Source organism: Pelecanus crispus, chromosome 4, assembly GCF_030463565.1.
Source record: "Pelecanus crispus isolate bPelCri1 chromosome 4, bPelCri1.pri, whole genome shotgun sequence".
In the NCBI taxonomy this organism is placed as follows: Eukaryota; Metazoa; Chordata; class Aves; order Pelecaniformes; family Pelecanidae; genus Pelecanus; species Pelecanus crispus.
In genome coordinates this window covers 28,161,973-28,186,578 of record NC_134646.1, presented here as the reverse complement: position 1 = coordinate 28,186,578, position 24,606 = coordinate 28,161,973, and the positions used below count along the sequence as shown (strand labels likewise).

General features: G+C 37.4%; 1 protein-coding gene across 1 annotated transcript in view; it reads right to left on the bottom strand.

Annotated features, from left to right (window-relative positions):
* COL25A1 (collagen type XXV alpha 1 chain) overlaps window positions 1-24,606 on the bottom strand; it is a 329,834-nt gene that overhangs the window by 115,312 nt on the left and 189,916 nt on the right. The window contains exon 5 of the mRNA XM_075708727.1: window positions 13,156-13,173. Within this exon, the coding sequence (XP_075564842.1) occupies window positions 13,156-13,173 (18 nt within the window). The remainder of the gene's footprint in view (window positions 1-13,155; window positions 13,174-24,606) is intronic.

Genomic DNA, 24,606 nt, shown 5'->3' with positions numbered 1-24,606 from the left:
GTAGGCTGTTTTGCACTCCTTCACTTTCACAGAGCCTCCCTGTTTCTTCCTCTTCCTTTTGCTGCATTGAGAATAGACACTTGGAGTCCCACTCCATCCTATACTAGACTACTATGCAGCAGATTATTATTTTATCCCTGTTATATCCTCTCCAATAGGAATATACATATGTGTGTGTGTGTGTCTTCACATGTGTGTCCACATGTTGGTGGTGGAACCTAAAAACAAGACTGAATTTCTATATCAGCATTCACTCAGTAGTTGAGTGCTTACGTCACAAGTGACAGAAAAATTAATATATAGCATGGTAGCTATGGAATAGGCAAAAACGAGTCTGCTATCAATAGATGAAAATATTTATTATGTCATGACTTCTTGATAAGATTCAATAGTTTATAAGATTCAATAACAAGAGAAAGTGCAGTTGACTAGAGTCTTGTACTCTCATAAACAAATATTCACTGCAGTCAACAGAAATTATGCCACAGAAATTCAAGGAGCAGTGAATTAAACAACTATGAAAAAGCATGTTTGGGTGACAGGAAGACAAAGAAGGATGAAAGGCTGCTTTCAAATTTTACAATAAAAAGAACTAAAGTGCAAAGAGTTTTCAAGGTAGACTGCTTTACCTTTTCCTCAGAAGAACTACATTTATTGTTGTGTCAAACTCCTGAAGCAGGAAAGAAGTTATAGCTTTAAACAGTTTTTATTGCCACAGACTTCACCCCTTTTATTTTGTATTGAACATTGAAAGGGATATGAAACAAAGGAGAAAAAATAACTAGCGCTGATTAACCTCCCAATTATCCCCATTTATTAGAATAACAGCGGCACAGTACCACTCCGGAGGAGTTTTTTGCACTCGCCAGTGAGGACTGTACCAGTAAGCAGCCAATAAGCACACTGTACAAATATAGAGCTATTTTGCCCAAAAAGCCTGGTATCCTTCTGCCCCCCTGGTCTAAGCAGATACATTAGGTATTGATGCCTTGAACCCGATCAAAACAGTCTACTTTATGGAAGCAATTAATATGCTCCAAAACCAAATGAGAACTTGGGAAAACAATAATAAAAATAAAAGAAAAGACTTAAAAGGAAGACCAATATAGTTCAGTGGAATTTAGGGCTTATAAAACTCCAGGGATCATGGAAGTACATTCTGGCTTTCTTTCCCAACACAATAGAAAATGAAAAGAAAAACATTACACCTCCTGCCAATCAAACTCATGAAATTCTTTCTCCAGATTTTTGAGATAAAAAGTACACCATTAAATATTTTTTATACTTCCTTTGGTAGATTTTTATCCATAGGCTAGCTCTCTCATTTATTCCTAGAAGCTTAGTAAGAAAACAGCTACTCACTGGGAGTTAACAACTTCCAGTTATTTTCAGAAACAGTAGTTCACATTCTAATGTTTCAGTAATTTTTTACCTAAAACTTGAACAGTGTCTTCTGTAATTCAAAGACCTCTGGTGCTTCCCTGATTGCTTAGTGGCCTGGTAGATAATTCAGCTGAAATGACAGTGTTCTTTGCTCATTTGGTCCTTTTTGTCTGACTTAAAAGAATCTTTTTGATGAGGATGACAGGCTGAACTTCAAGCATTTTGAAGAAAACAGACCAAGGAAGAAACAAGGGAAGGGGAGAGTTTCAGAGCAATGGAGATTAGCCACTGCCAGTTACTACCTACAAGAGAAGTACCTGTGGTCATTGAAAAATGTCTTCCAAGCTCCCTAGCCTTCTGGATCTTTCAACTTTACTGTCTCCATTACTACTGTGTAGAGAAATACCATACAAATATCTACCAGGCAGATCCTCCTCTGACCAGCAATTGGGTCAAGGGGAAGATTTATGTACTTCATTAACAGATGCTGCATAGGGTACAGTGCTACAAAAAAATCATAACCACACAGAAACAAATGACTGAAATACCTGAAAAACTCTCTGTTCATCTACTTGAATTAAGGACTAGTTGCAAAACAAGCCAGCTAGTGAAATAAAAGTAAGCTGATTCAAGGAAAAATAAACCAACTTGATTGTTGTGACCCACACCCATTTCATTCTGTTTTCACAGATTCTTCCCCCTTCCCCATCTCTCTCTTTGGAAGAAATTAGAAACAACCCAAAATTCGTTACTGAAAGCACTAAGATTAATTTCAAAGAATCTGCTACTAAAAGTTTGGTGCACTTTTTGAAGAATTTTGGCCTGTACCTATCATACCTGCTATCATATCAAGGCATATTTACATTAAAGTAATAAAGGCTGAACTTGTGTAAATGAGCAAAACTGGATAGCTCACATGCAAACGTTTTGCAGCTAACATATGTTTGCTGTATTTCAACACTAAACTTAATTTCAGCAAATGGATTTTAACACAGACTTTTAAATAGGGGAAGTCAATTCCATTCTTCCATTTACCGTGGTGAATCCACACTTGTTTCAGTAGCAATGCCCTGACTTTCATTCAGTATTTCAAAGGCATGCCATCCTGTACATACACTGCTTTTTTTCTTTTCCAAACTTTACTACTCAGTACAGGATACATTTGCTCATTCAAGGTAGCAGAATGCCAAAGAAAGATTTAGATATTCTTTTAGTGTTGTCTGCAAATGCTGCTATAAAATGCTACTGTAAAAGAAATGGTGTGTTAGATTACTTAAATCATGAATGGTTAAAAGAAAATGGCAGTAAAATATTGGTATAAAGCCATAGCTGTGTAAAATATAGCCCAAGGGATAGAAAGGCTTCTGAGACTGCAGTATAACCTCCACAGATTAAGAGCAATGAAATTATTTCACAACCTAGGTAATTTTTTAAACTTCAGAATATGCTAATCCTTTGGAAAAATGTATTTTAGTGAAATGCCAACATACATTTCTTTGAGGATCTTATCTTTCTTTCTTTCCTATACCCTCCTTGCACATTCTGCAGTCCCTTAGATTCTGTGCATGCCGGTCTCCATCAGTACCCAAACAAGCCTCTTCACAAGAACTGCCTGAAAAATGTAAAAGCTATACTGCATAAATCTGTCTGAGGCAACCTGTAAGCACTAGTTTACTGTGTATGTCTCCAAACTACCCTAGCTACAAGTCATTGCTAAAAGAGGCAAAAACTTGACACTCTTAAGTCATAACTCTAGTCTTGATGGGGATGTGTAAACCCTTAATCACAGATTAATTTATTTGAAGTCAATAAGTATATAGAAATAAAAGCGCATAAAACCAGCATATAAAATATGTGTTATGGTAAGACAAACAAATGCTAGTAGAACAACTAAACTTTTCATTTATCTTCCTCAGTTTCCTCATCTACAACAGGGGAAAGCTACAATGACATACTTCATAGACCTATTCTGAGAACTGTTCAGATTTGTAATGTTTGAGTTGAAACACTGGATAAATGCAAAGGAATTTTTATATCAACTACAAACACACAAACTTTTATACATAGGCATATATAAAAGTGAGAGGACTGAATATATATTTGTAACCTTTAAGGCTGGCAACATCTATCTTTACACAGGAAGCAATTTAAGACAACATAAAGTTTATTAAAAACAAAACAGTTTTCTCCTCAAGACTTAATAGTTTGGTCTACAAAATTCAGAACATCTTCAGGGGAAATTACACACATATGTATATGTATACTTAAATGGATATTCATTCTTTTTGGCAAATGATCACTAACAGACATACTGTGTAATACAACTGGATTGTATTTCTGAAAATATGTGATTCTCTTACATTTCTCAGCAGCTCACAACTCTTAAATGTTACTGACAGATCTCAGCAAAAAAGATTATTAGGAACTCCTATGCTATTGCAGGGAGAGTCAAAGCATTTTTCAAATGTAGAATTCTGGATTAAAGCTCACAAACAGAATGGACACTTCCATGCCATGCTCATTAATAACATCACTGGCAGTACACAAAATGCTCCACTGAAACGAACTGCTGCATTTTCTATTTTTTCTTCTTCCTATCCTCTAAACTTGACTCATACTTACAGGAAAGAACAGCACATCATCACAGCTCTTCATGCCAGCACAAATTCAATATAAAGAACCTGAAGCATTTCTGCTAACATCTTGTCCTGGTTTCGGCTGGGATAGAGTTAATTTTCTTCCTAGTAGCTGGCATAGTGCTGTGTTGTGGATTTACTATGAGAATAATGTTGATAACACACTGATGTTTTACTTGTTGCTAAGTACTGCTTATGCTAGTCAAGGACATTTTCAGCTTCCCATGCTCTGCCAGGTGCACAAGAAACTGGGAGGGGGCACAGCCAGAATAGTTGATCCAAACTGACCAAAGGGCTATTCCATACCAAATGACATCATGCTCAGTATATAAACTGTGGGGGGGAGGGGGTTGGCCAGGGAGCCGCGGTCGCTGCTTGGCAACTGTCTGGGTATCAGTCGGCGGGTGGTGAGCAATTGCATTGTGCATCACTTGCTTTGTATATTATTATTGTTATTATCATTATTATATTGTTGTTACTATTAGCATTACTATTTTACTTTATTTCAATTATTAAACTGTTCTTATCTCAACCCAGGAGTGTTTCTCACTCTTACTCCTCCGATTCTCTCCCCCATCCCACCGGGGTAGGGGGAGTGAGCGAGCGGCTGCGTGGTGCTTAGTCACTGGCTGGGGCTAAACCACAGCACATCTAAGGCTGCTTGAAGTCAAATTCCAGTTGACAAAAGTGTCACCTTATAATGGAAAATACAAATTTTGAAGCTTCCATCTGGCAGCCTGAGATCCAAATCTCCCAGGTCCACCCTAGTTGGCAGGACTTCCAAGCTTCCAGCACAGAAAGTCATCAGGGCTCTGGACTGATAATGGGTGATCACGGAAACTCTGATATTTTGAAAATCTTGTGAAAGACTAAGGTCTTAGATATCACAGCGTTATCTTTAAGTCACCACAAGCTCAATGAAATACACATTTTTTTAACTCTTCATTTCATTTCTGTTTTGGTTTTTTTTTTTTAAAGCTAGTGAAACTACTGGGATCTGCAATAAATTGAACTGGAATTCAAAGCTGAAATACAGCATGAGGATCAGTAAAAACAATAAGGCAGTAGGAGTTTAATATTGAATTAAAAACATGTGCAGCAGGATAGTAAAATACTGTATAATATTCTTGAACACAGTACAATACTTCGCTTTGACATAATTCCTAATAAAACACAGAACACACTAGTGTATTTCTGCCATCTGTAGAACAGGATGAAGAAAATACAAAGGTCATTTGATAAAGAAATGATTTAGGAATACAAGAAATATTTCAGAGTTCTTAATTACATTTTGACAACTCTCTGTACATCTCATAATGGAACCACAGTACTAGGCTTGCAATTGCTTTTCTGTACTCATATGTACTCTGTTAAGCTAAGCAATGCTATACCAAATTAAGGATTACAAGTCAAGTCATTTTTGCTTCACAGTTCTTCGCTTGCTTTTAGAAGATCTAGTATGTCCTGGTGACAACTGCAACTTCTAGATGAATACGTGGAATGGTAATGTGCGATTCCCCGTAACATTTATGCTAGCATATGTAACGAGTGAATCAGACCATCATGTTTATTTTATTAAAACAAAAGCAATTCTTTTCAGAAATTAATGATGCCACCGTAAAGAAAAGTCGGTAACACCGTACAAATAAGAGCTCTCCTTTGTGTTTTCTTTTAGAGTTTTTTACACTAGTTTTAGATATTTTTTTATTCTAGGACTTGTTTTTTCAGAGCAACGGTACCATAAATGTGTGAACTCTGAAATGAGGGGATCAACTTCTAAAAGTTTTGGGCCAAACAACTTAAACTGTTTCAAGAATCCACCTTCCAAGGTTTCTTCATCTACAGCATATGGCTACTCTGGAGGGAGATCTTCAGGTTTTGTAAAAGAAGCCACCTTCATAACAACAGAACCTATTTTATGAGGGCATCCACAGCTGACATTACCTTGCATGAAGAGCCCTTTCCACGGAATTCTGTACAATGAATAGTCTTATTTTTGTGTTTGTAGAAAACCAAAATGTAGTTTGAATAGGTAATTGTTAAATTAACGGATTTCAAATCTGATATTTTTCTGAATCAGGTAAACAAATCAGAAATAAATAACCAGTTCCAGGAAATGCTGTGGAACATTTTAACATCTTGCTATTTCAGCACAAGATTTCCAGAGATAGTTATTGAAATTGTAACTCAAAAGCATGCCTATCAGAGTAGGTCAAAGAACACAGTTGCACAGCTGGGGTAGGAGTCTGGCCTCTGCTTTGGCCATCTGACATTAGACGAACGGAGCTCTAACAAGTCGGATTATGCCCAACTAAGTTCACTTAGCAGGGTACTGTAGGGAAGTCATTAATCTGCCATTAGAGGCTCCTTCACAAATCCTGGCAAAAGGGTGGAAAAAGACAAGTAGAAAAAACATGTTGGAAGCAGAGCACAATATCCAATGCTACAAGAATTTTCCTTGTTGATGCCTGGAACTTACTCCCCTCAGGCTTTTAAATTATGTGTGGTGTTTTCTTAGTCTTGGTACAACTGATAGTCGAGCATAATTTGCCCCTAAATCTCCAATTCTGTGCTCTATTCTTCACAAAGCAAAGAATCCTCTAATTTGCACTAATGCCATCTACTGAAGAGGTATTTACTATTCACAGCTATCCTGGTTTACACATGTGCGTAACTCTACCAGGGGAAACTAAAGTGTTTTATATTTTAAAAGTTCTTATTGTTGTTGTCAATTCTTTTTAACAAAACTAACTTCTGCTTTATTATATACAAAGCTGAGAAAGCAACATACTTTAAAACAATTAAATACATTAACTCCTTCTGGGAATATATATTTCTTGCATCTTTTGTATCATAAACATTTACGTACACATCAGACGGTAAATCAAGTTTTGAGCATGATTTCTCTTCCTACATTCTCTGATGTTGTTCAAAATGACTGAACTATATGGTTATAAACCCAATGGGAGACAAGAACTTGATCCTTGCTTCTTATTTGGCAACTAACACAAAATGAAAAGCCATTATGATGGTATTTGTTTCCTTAGGTTCACAAGTCAGTATGGGCTGAGTGTTTCCTAAAGAGATTGCACAATTTCAATAGTGTTCAGGAATTATATTACAGCTTTAGAAAGGAAGGAAAATGGTAAACAAGTGGTAAAGGTCTGCCCACTAAATACATGAGACTTAGTAGAAGCTTATTTATTTACGTGATGCCCCCAGTTAAGATTAATTTCTGATCTGAAAATTGATAGCAAAATGTTATTAGCAGCAATGGGACCAAGTATTTGGCTTTGTTATTGGTACAGATGCAAGTAAGAAACAGACTTTTGCATACTGTGTTTGGCTGTCTTCCTATGTCTACCTGACCGTTAGATGAGACTAATTATTTTTTAGAAGACATTACAATAATCTATTTCTACTGCTGTATATAAGCCCAAGCTCTCAGGCTAAGCCTAAGCTTATTTTCATTTACACAGGTATAACTAATTAGTTTGGACTTGATGATAGTAGTTAGGAGGAAATGTGTAGTATGCATATGAAAACTTAAAAAGTACAAATATTTTAAACTCAGTTCGGAAGAATTTCTTCAAAAGACAAATATACCTGTTATTTATTCTCTTTCAGTACTTGTCCTTCTTTACCAAAGCCTAAAAACCTATTCACTCTCCTTTGAAAATACATTTCCTCCTTAACTTACAGTACCTGCCTCAACATGATGTCAAGGCTCTATTTTGCTGTATTCGACACCCAGTGACATCAGTAATACCTAGGGCAGGACATGGGAGACACAGTAGCTCTTTGCACTGTTTACATGCTCGTGAAGACACTTAAGAAGAAACAAAAAAATGAACCAAAATCTTTAGATGCAAAATGGTATTTCACTCCCTTTATATGAAAAATCACAGTAATAGGGTGCATCCCCCCATGAATTTACACCAACATCTAACTCATATTCTGATTTCTATATAAGTAATCATGGTTTTATGTAAGGAATTAAGAAGAAACTAAGACGGATAAAGTTTACTTAAGGGATTTCATAACCTACATTGAAATAATGGCCTGATGGCATCTGACAAAGTGCATACACACACACATAAATATATAAAACAAAGATAACATCACTCCATATATGCCTAGAAACAAAAATTTGAGTGACTGTACCTGTTCTTTGTTAACAAACTAATTGTTAAAGTTTGATAGCAAAATCTGACCTGCAACTCATAACTCAAAAGCAGACTGGCATTTGCATATTCAAACTGAGTCATACAATCCTTCGGCAGGATCACAAGTTTACAAAGGAGCTTAGGGTATCAGCTGCTAGAAGAAGAAACACCCCACAAGATCATTCTCTAGACCATGAACAGCTGATGGCCTGGATACAACCACCGGGCTTCTCTCAGGAGCAGGAACTTTACTGCACTGTGTATCAAGGTGATGAACTATTTCTCCAGCCTTATACTGATTCTGTACGTCTTGCCTCCTTCCCCCACTCTCCACACAAGTAGCGAGGTTCTAGGCATTCTTAAAGGCAAACTTCTGGGAACAAGGAACATGGAGCTTAAACCTCAATTTATGGTGATCAGAACAAAAGCAGCATGTCCAACTCTTAGGGTGACAGGTAGGGACCACTCTGCAGCATCAGCCAACAGAACATATTATGTACCTTGCCCATAGCTTAACAAGCCATCAAAACACACGCATGATCATTTGACCGTATCAATTGCCCCAGTACTGAATGGCATGTGCTAAGAGGAGTATTTCACAAATCTTGGATTGCAGATGGCTATCCAAACTACCAAAAGTGAAAGGGAAACTCAGCGAGACTTAAAATACATTTTCTTTACACAACCCCCTTCCCATCCTTCCTGCTGTCAGATACTCAGCTCTTTCCTAAGGTCTAGGATTCTCCCTACCACCACAGTGTTCTCTAGGAAGTGATAAACAAATCTCTTGCATACACTGCTGCCATCCAAAACCAGGTCAGAACTATGGCCTACGTCCTGCTGGCTTTTTTTCTCAGGCCTTGACAAAAACCAGAAACCAAAAAGTTAAAATGGTTCCCACCAGCTCTGTTGACAGCACAGGCCAGTAATAGCCTGTCTAACCATGAATCAGAATCTCTGCCATCAGAAATTAAAAATACTCCAGTCAAATGCCCTGAAGCTTGACAGTGAAAAAGACACACGCATACATTTGTCACCAGAATTGCTATGGTAACCCTTTATCATGCACACAACATTAGAAAATTTTAGACTGAAATAACATCACTTCCATAGACAACAAGAAAATGAGAATCTCACGAAAACAAGTATCAATCATTAGTATTTTGTCTATTTCTAATGCAGATTTGAATTGGTGCCAAAGAGAAGGGAGAAGCATCTGTGGGGCTGCTATATCTCGAAGTCCCACACAGAGAGTGATCACGTATGCTGACATGAGAGAGAAAGTATGTTGTACTAGACATAGGCCAGGGAGAGGATATTGCCACAAGGAAGAAAACAGTTGGTTGACAGAAAAAGTCACACCGAAACACCACCTTGCCCCACACTTATAGTTGTTAACAATTTTACTTCAGCAGGATTTCGTGAAGGATCATTTTGTCTTCCTTCACCATAATATTAAATGCACTGTTTTCTAATATTTATATGAACTTTACTTCTAAACAACAAAGAAGTTAACAATAACTAGCCTTCTTTCTTTACCCAGATAGTACATTCCTTATGGAATTAACTTTAGACTAGAAGCTAAACTCTGTTCTTTGACAAACATGAATACTTCCATTATATTAAATAGGAGATTTATGTGCAGAATTTGGCTGTATAGATTTATTGAAAAAATAAACCTTTCTGGTACAAGCTAATCTAAATACATATTTACATTCTAAACGAACAAACAAACAAACAAAAAAAAGCAGGTATTCTTTGGGGTCACTCAAACCCCAGAATTTAAATTTCAGTAAAAATAGTAAAAATTTTGTTATTTGCTCTTCTACAAAGCAACTCAGTTTACAAAAATCATAAGAAATAATTTTTTTAAAGATTGTGCTAGAAATTGTTTAGTTATTGATCATGTTCTCTACCTTTCAGAGATACAATAGAACTACGAGCTTTTTCTGAAAAGATGCTTGTGGGATGTAATAAAGCTTCTTTTACTTAAAACAGGAAAACATGAAACAAAATTATCTTTTGTGGTGTATTTCTGAAGAAAAGAAGCAGTAAAAATTCAAAGATAAAAAGGTAGGAGGTGTTACTGATCTGTTATAAATTTATATTTGTACCCAGTAATTTTGTATGTTTTGGGTGAATTTAGTTTGTACATTATGAAAATCTTAGCAAAAAATAATAGGTGTTAATAAAACACTGAGTGTAAAAAGGATTAGGATTTATCTTTGATCTTAGTGTAGACCTACATGGCTATGACATCAAAAACTTTCTAAGTGCTTCTTTTGTCAGCGTAGCAATTCTCATCTTTGAAGCCAGGAAGCCTTTACTTACTAACCAAACAGACCAATACTTTTCATTTTGGATTTTTCATGGACACAGTTAAGACCGGGGAAATTACTGAAAGTCATGGGTGGCTGAAAATTCTGCAAACAGTTTTTTCATGAGAAACTGAGGGGGTTTGACTCATTTTGTCTCTATGTGAACAGGTTCTGCTTTCTACTGATTCTTCAAAAAGAGTTTTAAAAAGTCTTGAGATTTTCAACCATAGCTTTCAACATCTTTAAAGGGCTGTCTCATTAAGTTATTTGGCTCTGGGTTTCAGTTTAAGAGGAAAGACATCTACTGCACAGCCTACATGTAGTTGCCTAAGACACGTAGATGTCAACGTAGGCTAGACAGCAATTCAGCAGAATGGTTATTAGATTCAGTAGCTGCCTATAATCAGAATCTATTATTAAGAGGCACAAATGTGTGCAACTAGTGTCATGTGAGAGGTGCCCTAGGTATCCAAGACAGACGCCCATGACTGACAGATACAACAATGGTTCAACACAAACTCCAGCCCTTGTACATACAACAGCCAGAGGCTAGGCTGGAGACCCTGGATCATCTCATGCACCAACAAACGCCTGTATGCAGGGAATGTAATTGAGCCCTAGGAGTTTACAATGAACTGAAGAGGTCTCTAGGTGCACTAAGCATTGACTCAACCTTCACCGACTACAATGAGTATCCACACACTTCACATTTCAACACCTACACACAAGCTTCTAGGTTCAGGCATCTTGATCTAGATCTGAATCCTGCTGTGACTGTCTCATGTCATTATGACTTCCTCACCAGTGCTCTTACAAGAATTATCCCTGGACTCAATCAGCCAGTCAAAATGACTGAGTGCATACATATCCTCCTGCCACAATATGAGCATCTTGAGCTGAAAAGGAGGAAAAGGCAGTATTAAGAATAAAGGTAAGTGTTGCTCAGAACAATGGCAATGGCACAGAGGTGAGCATTTCCACTGGGAGGAACTACTGAAGTTAGGATGTAAGAATTCTCATCCTAAGTCTTGTGGGTCCTAATACCTTGTATCTGTTTTCTGTATAATCATTCAGGGCACAGAGAAGTTGATACAATTTAGGGGGAGATTTTTCAGAGTGTTTTTTCCTATGGTGTGCACCCCACTCCTCTTACAATTATGACAAGGTTTCTCTGCCTTTCTGCCTTTGAAACAGCACTGAATGCTGCCATTTCCATTGTGGTTCTTTGCCTACAGCTACCTCAGGGCATTTTATGTAGAGATATGAGCTCCAAAGGCTGCGAAGCTGTTTACAAGCATTAAGCAAGAGACGCTCTCCAAGTGACTGAAATGCGGGACGTGGGGGTCCAAACCCAGAGGGGAAAGACATGGGTGGCGGCAGAAGTCAACATCAACTAGAGGGCAGCCCACAGGCTCAAGTAACAGCCTCAGGTCCTCAACAGAGCTTGTTCAGAGCAAGAGCGCCACACAGAATTACAATCTCTCTCTTCATTGATGCCTAGCAGCAGAGAGGCGGAAGATACCTCTCTGTGGGGGCCACACATCAAGAGCTTACTGTGAAACACAAGTGCTATGGGGGGCTGGTCATTTCCAATATCATATGGACTACTTAAATAATACTATTAAATGGAGCCTGGCACTGCAAGGACACTAGGCATTCAAACTGAGTGGGATGAGGGTTTGTAACACAAACTGTCTTTCAACAGAAAATGATGATTAGAAATAAAAAAATCTGAGGAAAATGCTTGCTTCCTGTAAAGAAAATCTTAACTTAAAAGAATTATCATCCAATAAGGCTGTAAAGCCTTTGACTTTCAATTATGATTCTGAAATATAAAAGGCCCTCACAGAAATGCTGGTTCAGGCAAGTCACTTGTGCTAAGATGGTCCCACAGACCAGAGTTTACTTCCTACAATACATCTTGAGTATGCAAAAAGGTAGAGTTTTTCAACCAATTTCACTAAGTTTGGCTTTGGTATTGCCTCCCCCTTCCCCGCCCCCTCCCCCCACCAATTTCCTTGCTCTTCCACATTTCTATACAGCTCTTGAACTCAAACAATTTACATTTAATTTTTGCTATATCTAAGGTTTCCTTTCTGGTGGTCAATTTCTATCTTAGAACTGAAGTTAGATCCCTAGATTTCCACATCTTCAATTACAGTTCACAAGACAAAGTTCTACTACTCTTAAATAAAGCAGAACTAATTCAAAGCAGTATATATAATTAATCAAAATAGCTAGCAGTGCAATATTTAAAATAACTGAGGGTTGCCTGGATTATAACAACATTATTAACATGTAATTAATAAGCAGTTGAAGTATTACATTTGCTACACATTTGCTAAGTTATTTTATCTTGCTTTAAAGTTAGGTGGCAAAGTTTCAAGACACAGTTAGGAGATTTGCTTTATTCAGTATTACGTTGTTAATCTCACCATCTGGTCAAACAGCTAAGGGAATTCAAACAACCATATGGGGGGGCCTATGTTTCTCTCTTGGGAAATATTTGCCTTACTGAATTATGCAATGGTTACCAGTTTCTAGCTTGTTACAGTAGGATTAAAAAAACATCAAAATACTTTGTAGATAGCCTGAGTTTGGTGTGCCCTGTATTTAGCCTTAACTTATGTAGGAAAATAAGATGGCACTTACTTGAGGACCAGGCTGACCCTGAAAAACAAGAAAAAGGTAAGGTTATGGAAAGTTATGACAAGGATTAACTCCTTAAATAGTAGCAAGTAGTACTCTCTAAAAAGGAGATAACAATGCAGTAACTGCATTGAAGTCAGATTCTGGACTCTTAAGTCTATATTGAATTTGAATGTTTTAATTCAAACTGATAAACTTTCTTGCAGTTAACTAATTCCAGAAATAAATTACAACAACACATCATTGTACGTGCATTTGAGAAACTTCATACTTTGGACAGTCAGTACAATACAATTTAAAAATTACAGAAAGACCTAATTTAATCATTCTCAAGTGAGAAAGAATCCACAGGTGCTGAGCTGATTTAGAAGCCAGTATTAGGTGCTTTTTCTCTATTATGGCTCACTACCTTGTTTCAAGGAGGTGCTAATTACTGCCCATTGAATGAACAAAGTTTAAAAACTGCAGGAACAAACACCTGCGCAAACAGCAGTCTTTTTGCCATTGCTGCAACCACCACAGTTTTAAGCAAGTATAAACCAATATTTAAACCAGCAATTCAGCAGTAGATGAACCCTTGTCAGTCAGCCCAAGAGGTAGCTGATACATTTCCTCTCCCTTTTTTATCAACACCACCTTTGGACCACCCCTGGCCAAATGGAGAGGCACCCTCTGCACACTGAGGAGGTGTATGTATCTCTTGTTGCTGCAAGCCCTTACAGAGAAGACCTCCTATCACTAAGGTCCCTAGCCTAGGAACGCCAGTGAAAGTCATCAGTTATTCTAGCCCACTCATTACAAATTATTTGCATGAAGCAGAATTGTATTACAAAACAGTATAGTAGCTGTGACTGTGAACTACAACCACCCAGACAATCAGCTCACACTGTAAGACAGACAAATATTTATATATTTCTCCCTATGAAGAGAGAATTTCTTAAACTCCTAGGGCTAACAGCTTCTAGTGTTTTGTGACACTTCAACAGTATTTCAGTTGAATAGAAACTACATTTCCTTTTGTTGAAAGCAACTGAGTATGGAGATTTCTTATGAGTCTTATAAGACCTCTTCACTTTAGCTGGAAGGTACTGCTACACAGAGTTGGAGCTTTTCCATCTGAACATGAGGAAACACTTTTTTACTGTGAGGGTAATCAAGCACTGGCAGAGGGAGATTGGCCCAGGGAGACTGTGGAGTCTCCATCCTCAAGAGATATTCAGAAGCTGTCTGGATATGATCCTGGGCAACGTGCTCTAGATGGCTCTGCTTGAGTAGAGAGGTTAGACCAAATGACCTCTAGAGGTCCCTTCCAACTTCAACCATTCTGTGATTCTGTATGATTCAGGGAGGGGGGCACGGAGAGGGGAGGAGAGCGTTTAAACTGGGAACTATTATCTACAAGAAAAGCAGCTGAAGAAAAGTGCTTTTTTTAGTAACTAATAAGATTTTTGTGCTAAATTAAAAACCAGAAAAACATATTTTAGTTCACATGCAAGTTTATAAGATTTAAAAAAAAAAAAAAAAAAGAAATATTAGAAATAACGTTACAGAGGAATCATGATAAAATACAGAATTATTGTGGTTATCTAATCCTTACATTGAAGGCAGCCTAAAGCATTCCTTGTTGTAGATGCTGCAGTTTTGTATTAGTTCCTTACAACAACACTGCACTATAGAGGTTTTCAAACAAAAAAATACCAGCTGAGGTTTGTCAGTTTTAATATGAAGTAAAATTTTCTGAATTGGTCAGTTCTATGAACTTACACATCACACTGGGTTAGTAAATACAATTGGGACTCCTCAGCACTCAGCCTTTACCTCAATCTTCCCATCACAGCAGGTTTTAAGATATTATATGCTATATCTGATCCTAAAATCATCAGGAATTACTTACTGATGAGTACTGGGCAGCCTGTGCAATAAATTTGTATAAATTAACTAAACTGAGACCTATGCATGCAAACTATTATATACAGACTCACAGTATATTTGTCTCACAAGTATATCTGAAGTTGCAATACATTTTGACCAAATCATTAAAGACTGTCTCCAAGATATATATGTTAAAAAAAAAAACTTAAATGGAAGTCTGAAATTACCAAAATGTTTCAACAAAATGTTGATTTAAAGCAGTAGAAAGCAAATAAACAGAATATATATATATGTACAAAAAAAATTGAAAACTGACACTTTTTTCTTCAATCTAATTTAGACATATAGGCTACTAATACCCACATGGTACATGCTATATGTGTAAGGGACATACACACATAACACAAACATACCCCGAATTGAATGTCAGGGATAGAATCATGCTCCCATGAAGTGTTTTCTACTCTGAATCTCAACAGTGTTACCAGTTTGTCTTTTTGTTATTGTGCATTTATAATTACTCTTTATCATGTCTGCAATATGGACAGAGAAAAGTTGGAAACTGAATTTTTATAGGACAATAGTTTTTTCATGGTGACACAGAACTCTGTGAGATAATGGGGAGTGTAATAGTTGCATTGCTCTTAGTTTATATACGCTGTCAAAATTGCAATTATCCTGCATTTAACTGTAAATAGAATCATAGAATTGTTTAGGTTGGAAAAGACCTTTAAGATCATCCAGTCCAACCATTAACCTACACTACCAAATCCACACTAAACCAATCAAGGGTAGACTAGACTAAACCATGTCCCAAAGTGCCACATTACCCATTTTTTGAACATTTCCAGGGATGGTGACTCCACCACCTCTCTGGGCAGCCTGTTCCAATGCTTGACTACCCTTTCTGTGAAGAAATTTCTCCTAATTTCCAACCTAAACCTCCCCTGGCACAGCTTGAGCCCATTTCCTCTCATCCTATCGCTAACTACATGGGAGAAGAGACCAACACCCACCTCACTACAACCTCCCTTCAGGTAGTTGTAGAGAACAATAAGGGCTCCCCTCAGCCTCCTCTTCTCCAGACTAAACAACCCCAGTTTCCTCAGCTGCTCCTCATAAGACTTGTTCTCCAGACCCTTCACCAGCCTTGTTGCCCTTCTCTGAACACGCTCCAGCACCTCAATGTCCTTCTTGTAGTGAGGGGCCCAAAACTGGACACAGTATTCCAGGTGCGGCCTCACCACCACCGAGTACAGGGGGACAATCACTTCCCTGCTCCTGCTGGCCACAGCATTCCTGATACAAGCCAGGATGCTGTTGGCCTTCTTGGCCACCTGGGCACACTGCTGGCTCATGTTCAGCCGGCTGTCTACCAACACCCCCAGGTCCTTTTTGGCCAGGCAGCTTTCCAGCCACTCTTCCCCAAGCCTGTAGCGTTGCACGGGGTTGTTGTGACCGAAGTGCAGGACCCGGCACTTGGCCTTGTTAAACCTCATACAGTTGGCCTCGGCCCATCGGTCCAGCCTGTCCAGGTCCCTCTGCAGGGCCATCCTACCCTCCAGCGGATTGACACTCCCATCCAACTTGGTGTCATCTGCAAATGCAGAGGCTGAATACAAAAGTACTCGTAGCATGATTTTTTTATCCTGTTGGCTATGAGCTCCTCAAACATGTTAGGAACTTTGCATTAGTAAAGGTAATTATTTTCTGTTTTTTTCAGTCGTTCCCAATTCTTCAGTATTTTTGTATACTCTTAGATACTAGCTACTGCAGTTAGAGTACAATTTTCCCTTCTCACTAATGATTCAGTAAGTGTCACTAACCAGAGGATGCAGCAAGCACTATGTTATGGAACTCATCAGCTCTGCTTACAAAGGTACAGATAGAAAGAGGCAGCACAATACTGCCCTTTTTGATTGTAAAGGGTCATCGTCACACAATAACAATTCAAAGTGTGGGAGACAAAAAAGGGGCTGTTTATTTTGCCTTCCCTCATTTTTGTATGTTGTGAAAGGGTCAGGAATAAAGCTCTGTGAGTTACTTTTATGTTCATTAAAAACCCCTCTAACACGAATACAATCTGATATTATAACTCATTTGAGCGAGCTCAATTTCAGTTAATATGCTTGTGTTCCCAAAAGGGCTCCAGGTTTGCTGAAATCACGCTGGCTCACTGCTGCATAAATTGTTGCCAATGCATGTTACTTGTGGATTGAAGTGTTTTAGCTGCAAGTATTTCTGTAAATTTTAGATAAAAAACAGGGTGAAAATACTCTTCAAGACTGGAAAGTCAGCATTACTCTGATTGTTTTCTAATGAACATCTTTTTATACAAATGTGTTACGTACTCTAAAATTGATTCATTGATTGTAGCTACCAACTGACTGCTGTTCTTTGCACACATTTACAGATCAGTCCCAACACCAATAACTGATCAGGTGTATTTTAGGGGCTGCTGCTTTGAACCTCTGGATCATTGCTCATGTACTTGACTATCCACTCCTGATTGCTGCTTCTTATTTATTTTTTTTTAAACCTGCATGACTACAGCAGGTATAGGTGCATAATATATCATGGTTTCAGCAAAATCTTCACAACAATTTTCCCTTCTACATTCCTATTTACTGACTTAATACATTATTTTTCAGGGAAGAAAGGGGTTAAGTTTGGCAGCCTATTCTAATTACCATGATGGAAGGTCTTCTATGGTCAATAGTTAATCCCTTCCTAGCAATTTAACCTAATATTAGCTGCTGATACATAAATGATACTAAAAGAAAAAGAAGAGATATATGGTGTAGCCACATCTAGCTGAAGTCAATAGGCAAGTTATCAATCTGCTAAACGAGGAGATTAAAGAAAAAGCCTATTGACTGGAGGCTGCAAACATTGCAGAAAAGTTACTTAACAGTAGAAAGAGACATCAAGGAGCGCAGGAAAAAGTCGTAAGAGAAGAAAATGGAAGCTGACACTGCAAGTTAGCAAGTTGAGCTTGCAGAGGGAATGGGGCTTGTAGCAAATGAAAGGACAGAAAAGAAAAGATGTATTCAGGGTGTCAAAGAAAAAGGCTGTCCTGGAAAAGAAGAAAGAGAGAGGGAGCAAAAACAATAGCATGAGGAAGTGCAGAAACTGGATTTTCACAGCTTTTGCATGATTTTAATCTTTAAACTTCCAAGCTCATACATCCAAATATATGGATATACAAACACATACACAAATACAGATATATTTACAAAGGCATTGTATAAAATTAAAGATTATTTTAAAATTAATTCAAGTAGCATCTCCCTAAGGAATATCTGGGTAGCATACAAACGCATTTAAAATGAGACATGGGGCTGTTCAGATCTAATCAGCCAACAAAATCCAGGCAGAGAAATTAAAACACAAAAACGAAGGACCTGTGGAAAAAGGAAACTGGCAAGAGCCACAGATATGTGGTCAGAAATAATATCCTGCTGTTTGAAAGGCACCACCAAACTACCCTTGTGGAGCTTTCTCTGAACAGAGCACCCAAGTAGGAACATCTCTCTTCCAGTCTAATCCAGATAGAAAATTATAAGGAAACAGGAGTAACATGTCTGACCTCCATTTCCTTGGACAGACACAAAAGACTGAAGTGGCTTTTTGGCACTCTTAAATGAGGTTGAAATAAGTTATGCCAAAGGAAGCCAGTATGTGATTAATATACATTTAAGCATCAGCAATTAAAAAAGCAAAGAGGGAATATGTGCAAGACCTAAATTACACTGTTTTTGAACAAATCACCTACCAGCTTTCCATCCATACCAATCGGACCCTAGGACAATCAAAATTCAAAACAAAATGGAACAGTTAAATCAGAGGAACACTGAAGATGAGGAAAAATATACAGACTTGGGGAATACTGAGGGCTTTAGAAGATGAATAACTCTATGCCAGCAGTTAAATGATATTTAAATGATACCTTAAAGATATTTTGAGAATGAAAGCACAGAAAAGAAACAACAAAAGCAGCAGACCTAAGACAGAATTAATAAAAACAGCATGGTGGGAAGTAGCCAGGCAATAGCTGGTATTTAACAAAAGACAGGTTCGACACACAATGAAGGAATTGTTAGTCTGGTAACTCACAGTGGCACAACATAACCAAACATATGAAATAATGCATCTGGCTTGTGTATTTTTCTTTAAACAACCGAGAAAACAGAGAATAAGTAGCCTATTTACTGAATGCTCTTATCACATGGTTGCAAGATGAAAAGAGCAAACACTTAAAATCTCATAACTAATCTGTATTTAAATCAACATTATAATAACAATAATAATAAGAAACTTCAGCTCACGCAGTTCCTTGAGGTACTAAAGATTTCTGCCTATACTTAGGCCAAGAAGTCCTGTGCCTTTTCCTGCTTTCTTTTTTTTCCCCTTAGGAAACATGGAATTTTCCTTGCTGATGCTTTACAAGTTATTTCCTTCAGAGTCCAGAGGTTGATTCCCTTTACATGCATGCAAATTCTAGAAAGCATTTAATGTGGATGTACACTGTTGTAACTCAGTAACTGGTTCTGTATCAACTGCATGTTTAGGTGATCACAGCAGAGAGAAGAGGGCTAGAGAAAGTTGGATTCATTTTAAATTTTAATGTTTAATTGCTGTGTCTTCTGACAAATGAACAGTCAAGTTACCTTTCACTGACAATGCAATAAGAGCAGGCAGAGAAGTTGTTTCTGCCATTAAATTCCTCTTTTAGGCTGAAACTGTGAGCTCTCAGGTCTTTGCCCCATACAAAAAGGACACTAATTTAGGTCTGCTGGAGAGAAATTTTCTCTTAAATGCTGACACTGCAGCCAGACTTTCTCCCTGGAGCTTCACAGGCACTCTCTCAAGAGCGTCTTTGCTAGGCATACGGCCCCGTAGGACCGATTGCTCATACTGCTTGATTTCAATCACTGTTGCTGAGAAGAGAGCACATATTTGCTGGTTTTACATTGATCCATTTTATATCTTTGCTGCTTTTTGCCCCCTTTCTGAGCACTACTTCAGCTCGCAAGCAAAACTCAAAGTGTAATAGTTCAGTCTAAATCAGGTCTGCAGGGGTTCTGCTGACCGCTTCACCTGGGAGTGCATATTCCTACCTTCTGCACTATTAGTAATAGGTACTATAGTCATATGAACGTGCCCATTAAACCAGCTATCAAGAAAGTAATAAACACCACGAAAAAGCGATGCCATAACAGTCTAGAGAGTTCTCTAGCTATCTGTCCTCTCCCAGCCTAGATCATGGACTCTGCCAAAAACTCCAGGCATATTTAGTATGAAAGAGGACATCAGCTGGATGTACATATTGTGAAACTCATGATTTTTGGTACATTATTGGCTTTCTAAGAAGCCTGTGCAATAACCTACTTGTCAGATCCAATAACAAGTTACTGTGTCTCGGCAGCCCTATAGGAATAAAACGCCTTACCTCTCCTTCCCTCCAGCTCTTACTGTGGTTTTCTGTCACATCATGAGTAGATGACATGCTGAGAGTGTAAAGCAGGTCACCAGCATCTTCATTATCTGCATGACCACTACCTTTTTTATGTGCTGATGTCCTGGCAAAGTTTGTGACTGTTGGGATGATCTACAATATCTTTCAAATGTTATCTCTGAACAGTTCTTCCCTGGTATCCAATAAAGCAAGCAACACTTTCCAGTGCATTAAAAGGACAGCTTTTATTATTATGCTTCCTCAGTTCCTCTTGATCCCACACATAGAACACTTACTAAATTTCTTTAGTTATTTAGCAAGTTTCTAAATATGGTACTGTACACCCCAAAAAACAAGTCAAGTCTACAAATTAGTAGCTTTCCCAGATTTTTCTAGCACTGCACTAAAGAATATTTATGTAGTAATATTTACACATACAGTCTGTTGCAGGTGCAAAAACGAAGGCTGAGCTGAACCCTGGCTATGAATACATTAACTTCTAGAAACCAACTACAGATATTACCAGTTAAAACACTCAACAGTAAGGTCATGGTAAGTATATAAAGATCCCCAGAGGGCTGTGTGGGCCAACAGCTAAATTTAACTGTTTGGTCTGCTGCAAGCTTAGCCCAAAAGATTTAATTATTCTTATGATGAATGAATACAGAAAAGAATTATACAAGTATTTGTAGAAGGAAAATTCATTACAAGGTCAAACTGTTGGCTTAGAAGGACCTGCCAACAGCTCTTGCAGCTGTAGCAGTGCTTGTATTTTGCATATAAGCACTGTTTTCAGGGAATGTTTCTTTATCATAGAAAAAAAAATACTATTTGTGTTCCTTTCCAATGATAGGCATTTTAAATACCGTTAAATTTTTGCCTGCTCTTTATCCATGCTACACAGCTCCTGCACTTGAATTAAAGGACTATGTGTAGCATTCTTGAAGAGTGTCAGTAAAGAAGAATCAGAAATTCCCAGTAGGCTGAAGAAAGGCACCTGCTCACAACCAAAAATAATAGGAATTTCCCCCATGAATCCCTTTGTATCAGGACTATTTGGTCTGAAGTCTGGGAAAGTCTTCTGGGATTTGCTTTATAGAATAGGACAAGAAAGAGAAATTTGCTTGAGACATACTGCCCTACAGGGGGAAAAAAAAAATCTCTGAAGATGTCATTAATAATATTCTTTCATTATAAAAATACTAAATCTTTAACAGCAAAACATGGTGATTTCCTTCTTTCTAGTGTTGGAAAGAGAGAGAAAAAACTTTTAAAAAATGGAAACAATCAGAACTTCCACAACTGATACAGGCTGAGCAAGAAACATGAGCTGAAATAGTATATAAGGCTACTTCAGGATGCACTGAGAAAAATCCTATATATGACAGTATTTATTGAAATTCATTACATGATTGCACTGGAAGTCTCATGGAATACTCAAAGACATTTTCATTTGTTTTGAAAGAAAGACTTCAAACTATAGTCCCTCTTTTGTCTCCAGAGCTGTGCAATATAGCATTCAAACTACTTTCTGCTTTGTTCTCTAAATAACTGCTACTACAGATTAGCATGTAATTTTTTGACAACAAGTACAAATACGTGGTCTTCTATAACACAATGCCCACAAAACATTTTAGAAAACTAAAGAAAATGCATCATGAAAGAGAAGGGGATGAGTAGGTTTATACAACAGACAGGTACACTAACTATTTGTTCGCTTATTGTAGGTACCACAGATGGTGTTGAAAATGTTTCTTCTGGACTATGTATTTCCTTTCTAGTTTTCCACTACCATTTTTAAATGTATGCTATTACTGGATATTTAGTTACGGTATTACACAGACTTTTTTTCGAGATCCTCAAAAGCAAAGATATTTGTACAGTAGATTTTTTTTCCAAATAATACCCAACTATTTACTTAGCACTACCTATCTAATAACCCTAATATAGACAGAGATAACACATGGGAGGAAGGGGGATATGAGTGCCATTTAGGTCTGGTTTTGTGAAAAGTAGCTTCCAATCCTCAAGAATACTGTAAATAAAATGTTTCTCAAAGAAAGATATTTTTAGTCAGATTTTGAATGCTCCCAAAATCAGTTGTTTCCTGTTTAAGCAGTACCTTTTTACATATGGGTTACTCTGGAGGTAAATATTTTAAGGATTTTAGGGGTTATTGTTAGAAATTTAATATGTAAGCAAATGCATCAGAAACTTCTAGTGTTCTTATTAAAAAGATAGCCAGTAATATTACTTTAGGCAGCTTTACTGCAATATTCATTTAAAAAAAAAAAAATCTAAGTGAAGGTAAGAAAAGGTATTACTATCATGTGATAAAAGAATCTTCTAAGGGATGGAAAAGAGGAAGATATGGATTATCTTCTTACTCTTAACTTCTCCACTTATCCTTCAGTGATCCTTTTCTTTTAAGGAATACTCATCAGAAGACTGAGTTGTGAAGCAGGAGATACATAATAAACAGAAAACAGCCATCATTTCTTCTTCATAAACTGCAGACCACCCTCTATTCTAAAGGAAGTATTTTGGCTTTTTGTTTTTACATAAAATGGATTGACATACTTTAACACTGCATAATTTTGGTAGGTTTATATTCTTTGGAAGTATGCAGAGAAATGTATTTGTTGCAAACACATTATCTGTGGAAAGAATGAGGAAAAATTTTGACATTGCAAATTACTCCAATTCTAGTTTTGTGTATAAATAAATTGCAAGCAGGCCAATTATCATCTCCAAATGCATAATGATTTCTCAAACTTTGATGACTCATTGTTTTTCCTGATTATTCCATGTGAAATCAAGTATTTTTGGAAAAAATTCTCTCTCCTAATGCAGACCATAGGTGTTTGAAATGCTCTGCATACACAAAATTAATACAGAAATTTCTGCATCTCTGAGATACAGACAAGAATGCAGAAAACTGAACAGAGCCCTAGTAACACCATGCTAGATTGTGTTTCAATTTACTGGAACTGTTTTCATGGCACAAATAAGTGGCCGAGGTTATTTCAACATTTCTGATGGCCAGTGTTGGCCCAACAAATAAAGCTAGTGAGGCATAACAATGCCCTAACTGAAGTTGGCAGCGTACAAGTATTTTCTGGACTCACTTTGTAGTGCACTGAATTAAAAGTGAGTTTTCACACTGGCTTTAATAAGAGTGTGATTTGGCACCCAGTTGTCAAAAAAAAAAAAAAACCACCCAAAACCACCAAACCAAAAAACCCAACCAAAAAAACCCAAACAACTTTTTAAGGTATCCCCCAGTCATTTTTTAAAAAATCTTTTAGATCACACATTTGGCAGTTTCCAAATATTCTAACTTAGATTATCACAACAGCATTTCAGAATTCAGAAACTCTTATCTGATTAAATCATGTGACTAAATTATTCCACATTTCTAAACAATCTACAGTAAGATCAATTGTTAAATTGTTACTTGCAGGTGCCTGAAATCTCTTATGTTGATACATATACAATAGCAGATTCAGAAGAAAACAAGAATCTAGATTTACAGCAGCTGTATGAGCTGCATGCCAGTTACTATGTCAGACTGAGTTAAAAAATACCTATGTGGAAAAAAAAAAAAAAGAAATTCTGTCTCAAACAGCAGGTTTGCAGATCATCCCCACTAAGTTCAGGTAAGGTGAAAGATAACACATTGCCTTTTCAAATCACCTACTTTAGTTCAGGGTTGACAGAAGTTAAAAAACCCACAACTGTCAGGTTTCCTCATCATGAAACCATTAAAATGATGGATCTCCATGTCTGTCTTTTTCTCTTCTTTGGTTAATTACAGGTTTATCAAGGCCGATTTTAATTAGATGCAATATAGTATTCCTAGCAAGGATATATAATTCCTAGCAAGTCTGATGAGATTTCTTTTTAGTGAAGTTTTGTTTTAGAGCTTATGTGGGCAATGAGAATGATAAGCTCGTCAGTTAGCTAAATTTCTCCTACTGATGAAAAATTATTGTTTCTTTTTCAATGACTGGAAGTGATTGCTGTTAAGAGCAATGTGAGCGAACAGCCGAGGTACAGAAGTAACTTCCTCCAAGCCTGGGAGGAAAAAAGCGCACTAAAGCAACCTGCAACAACAAGTCTCT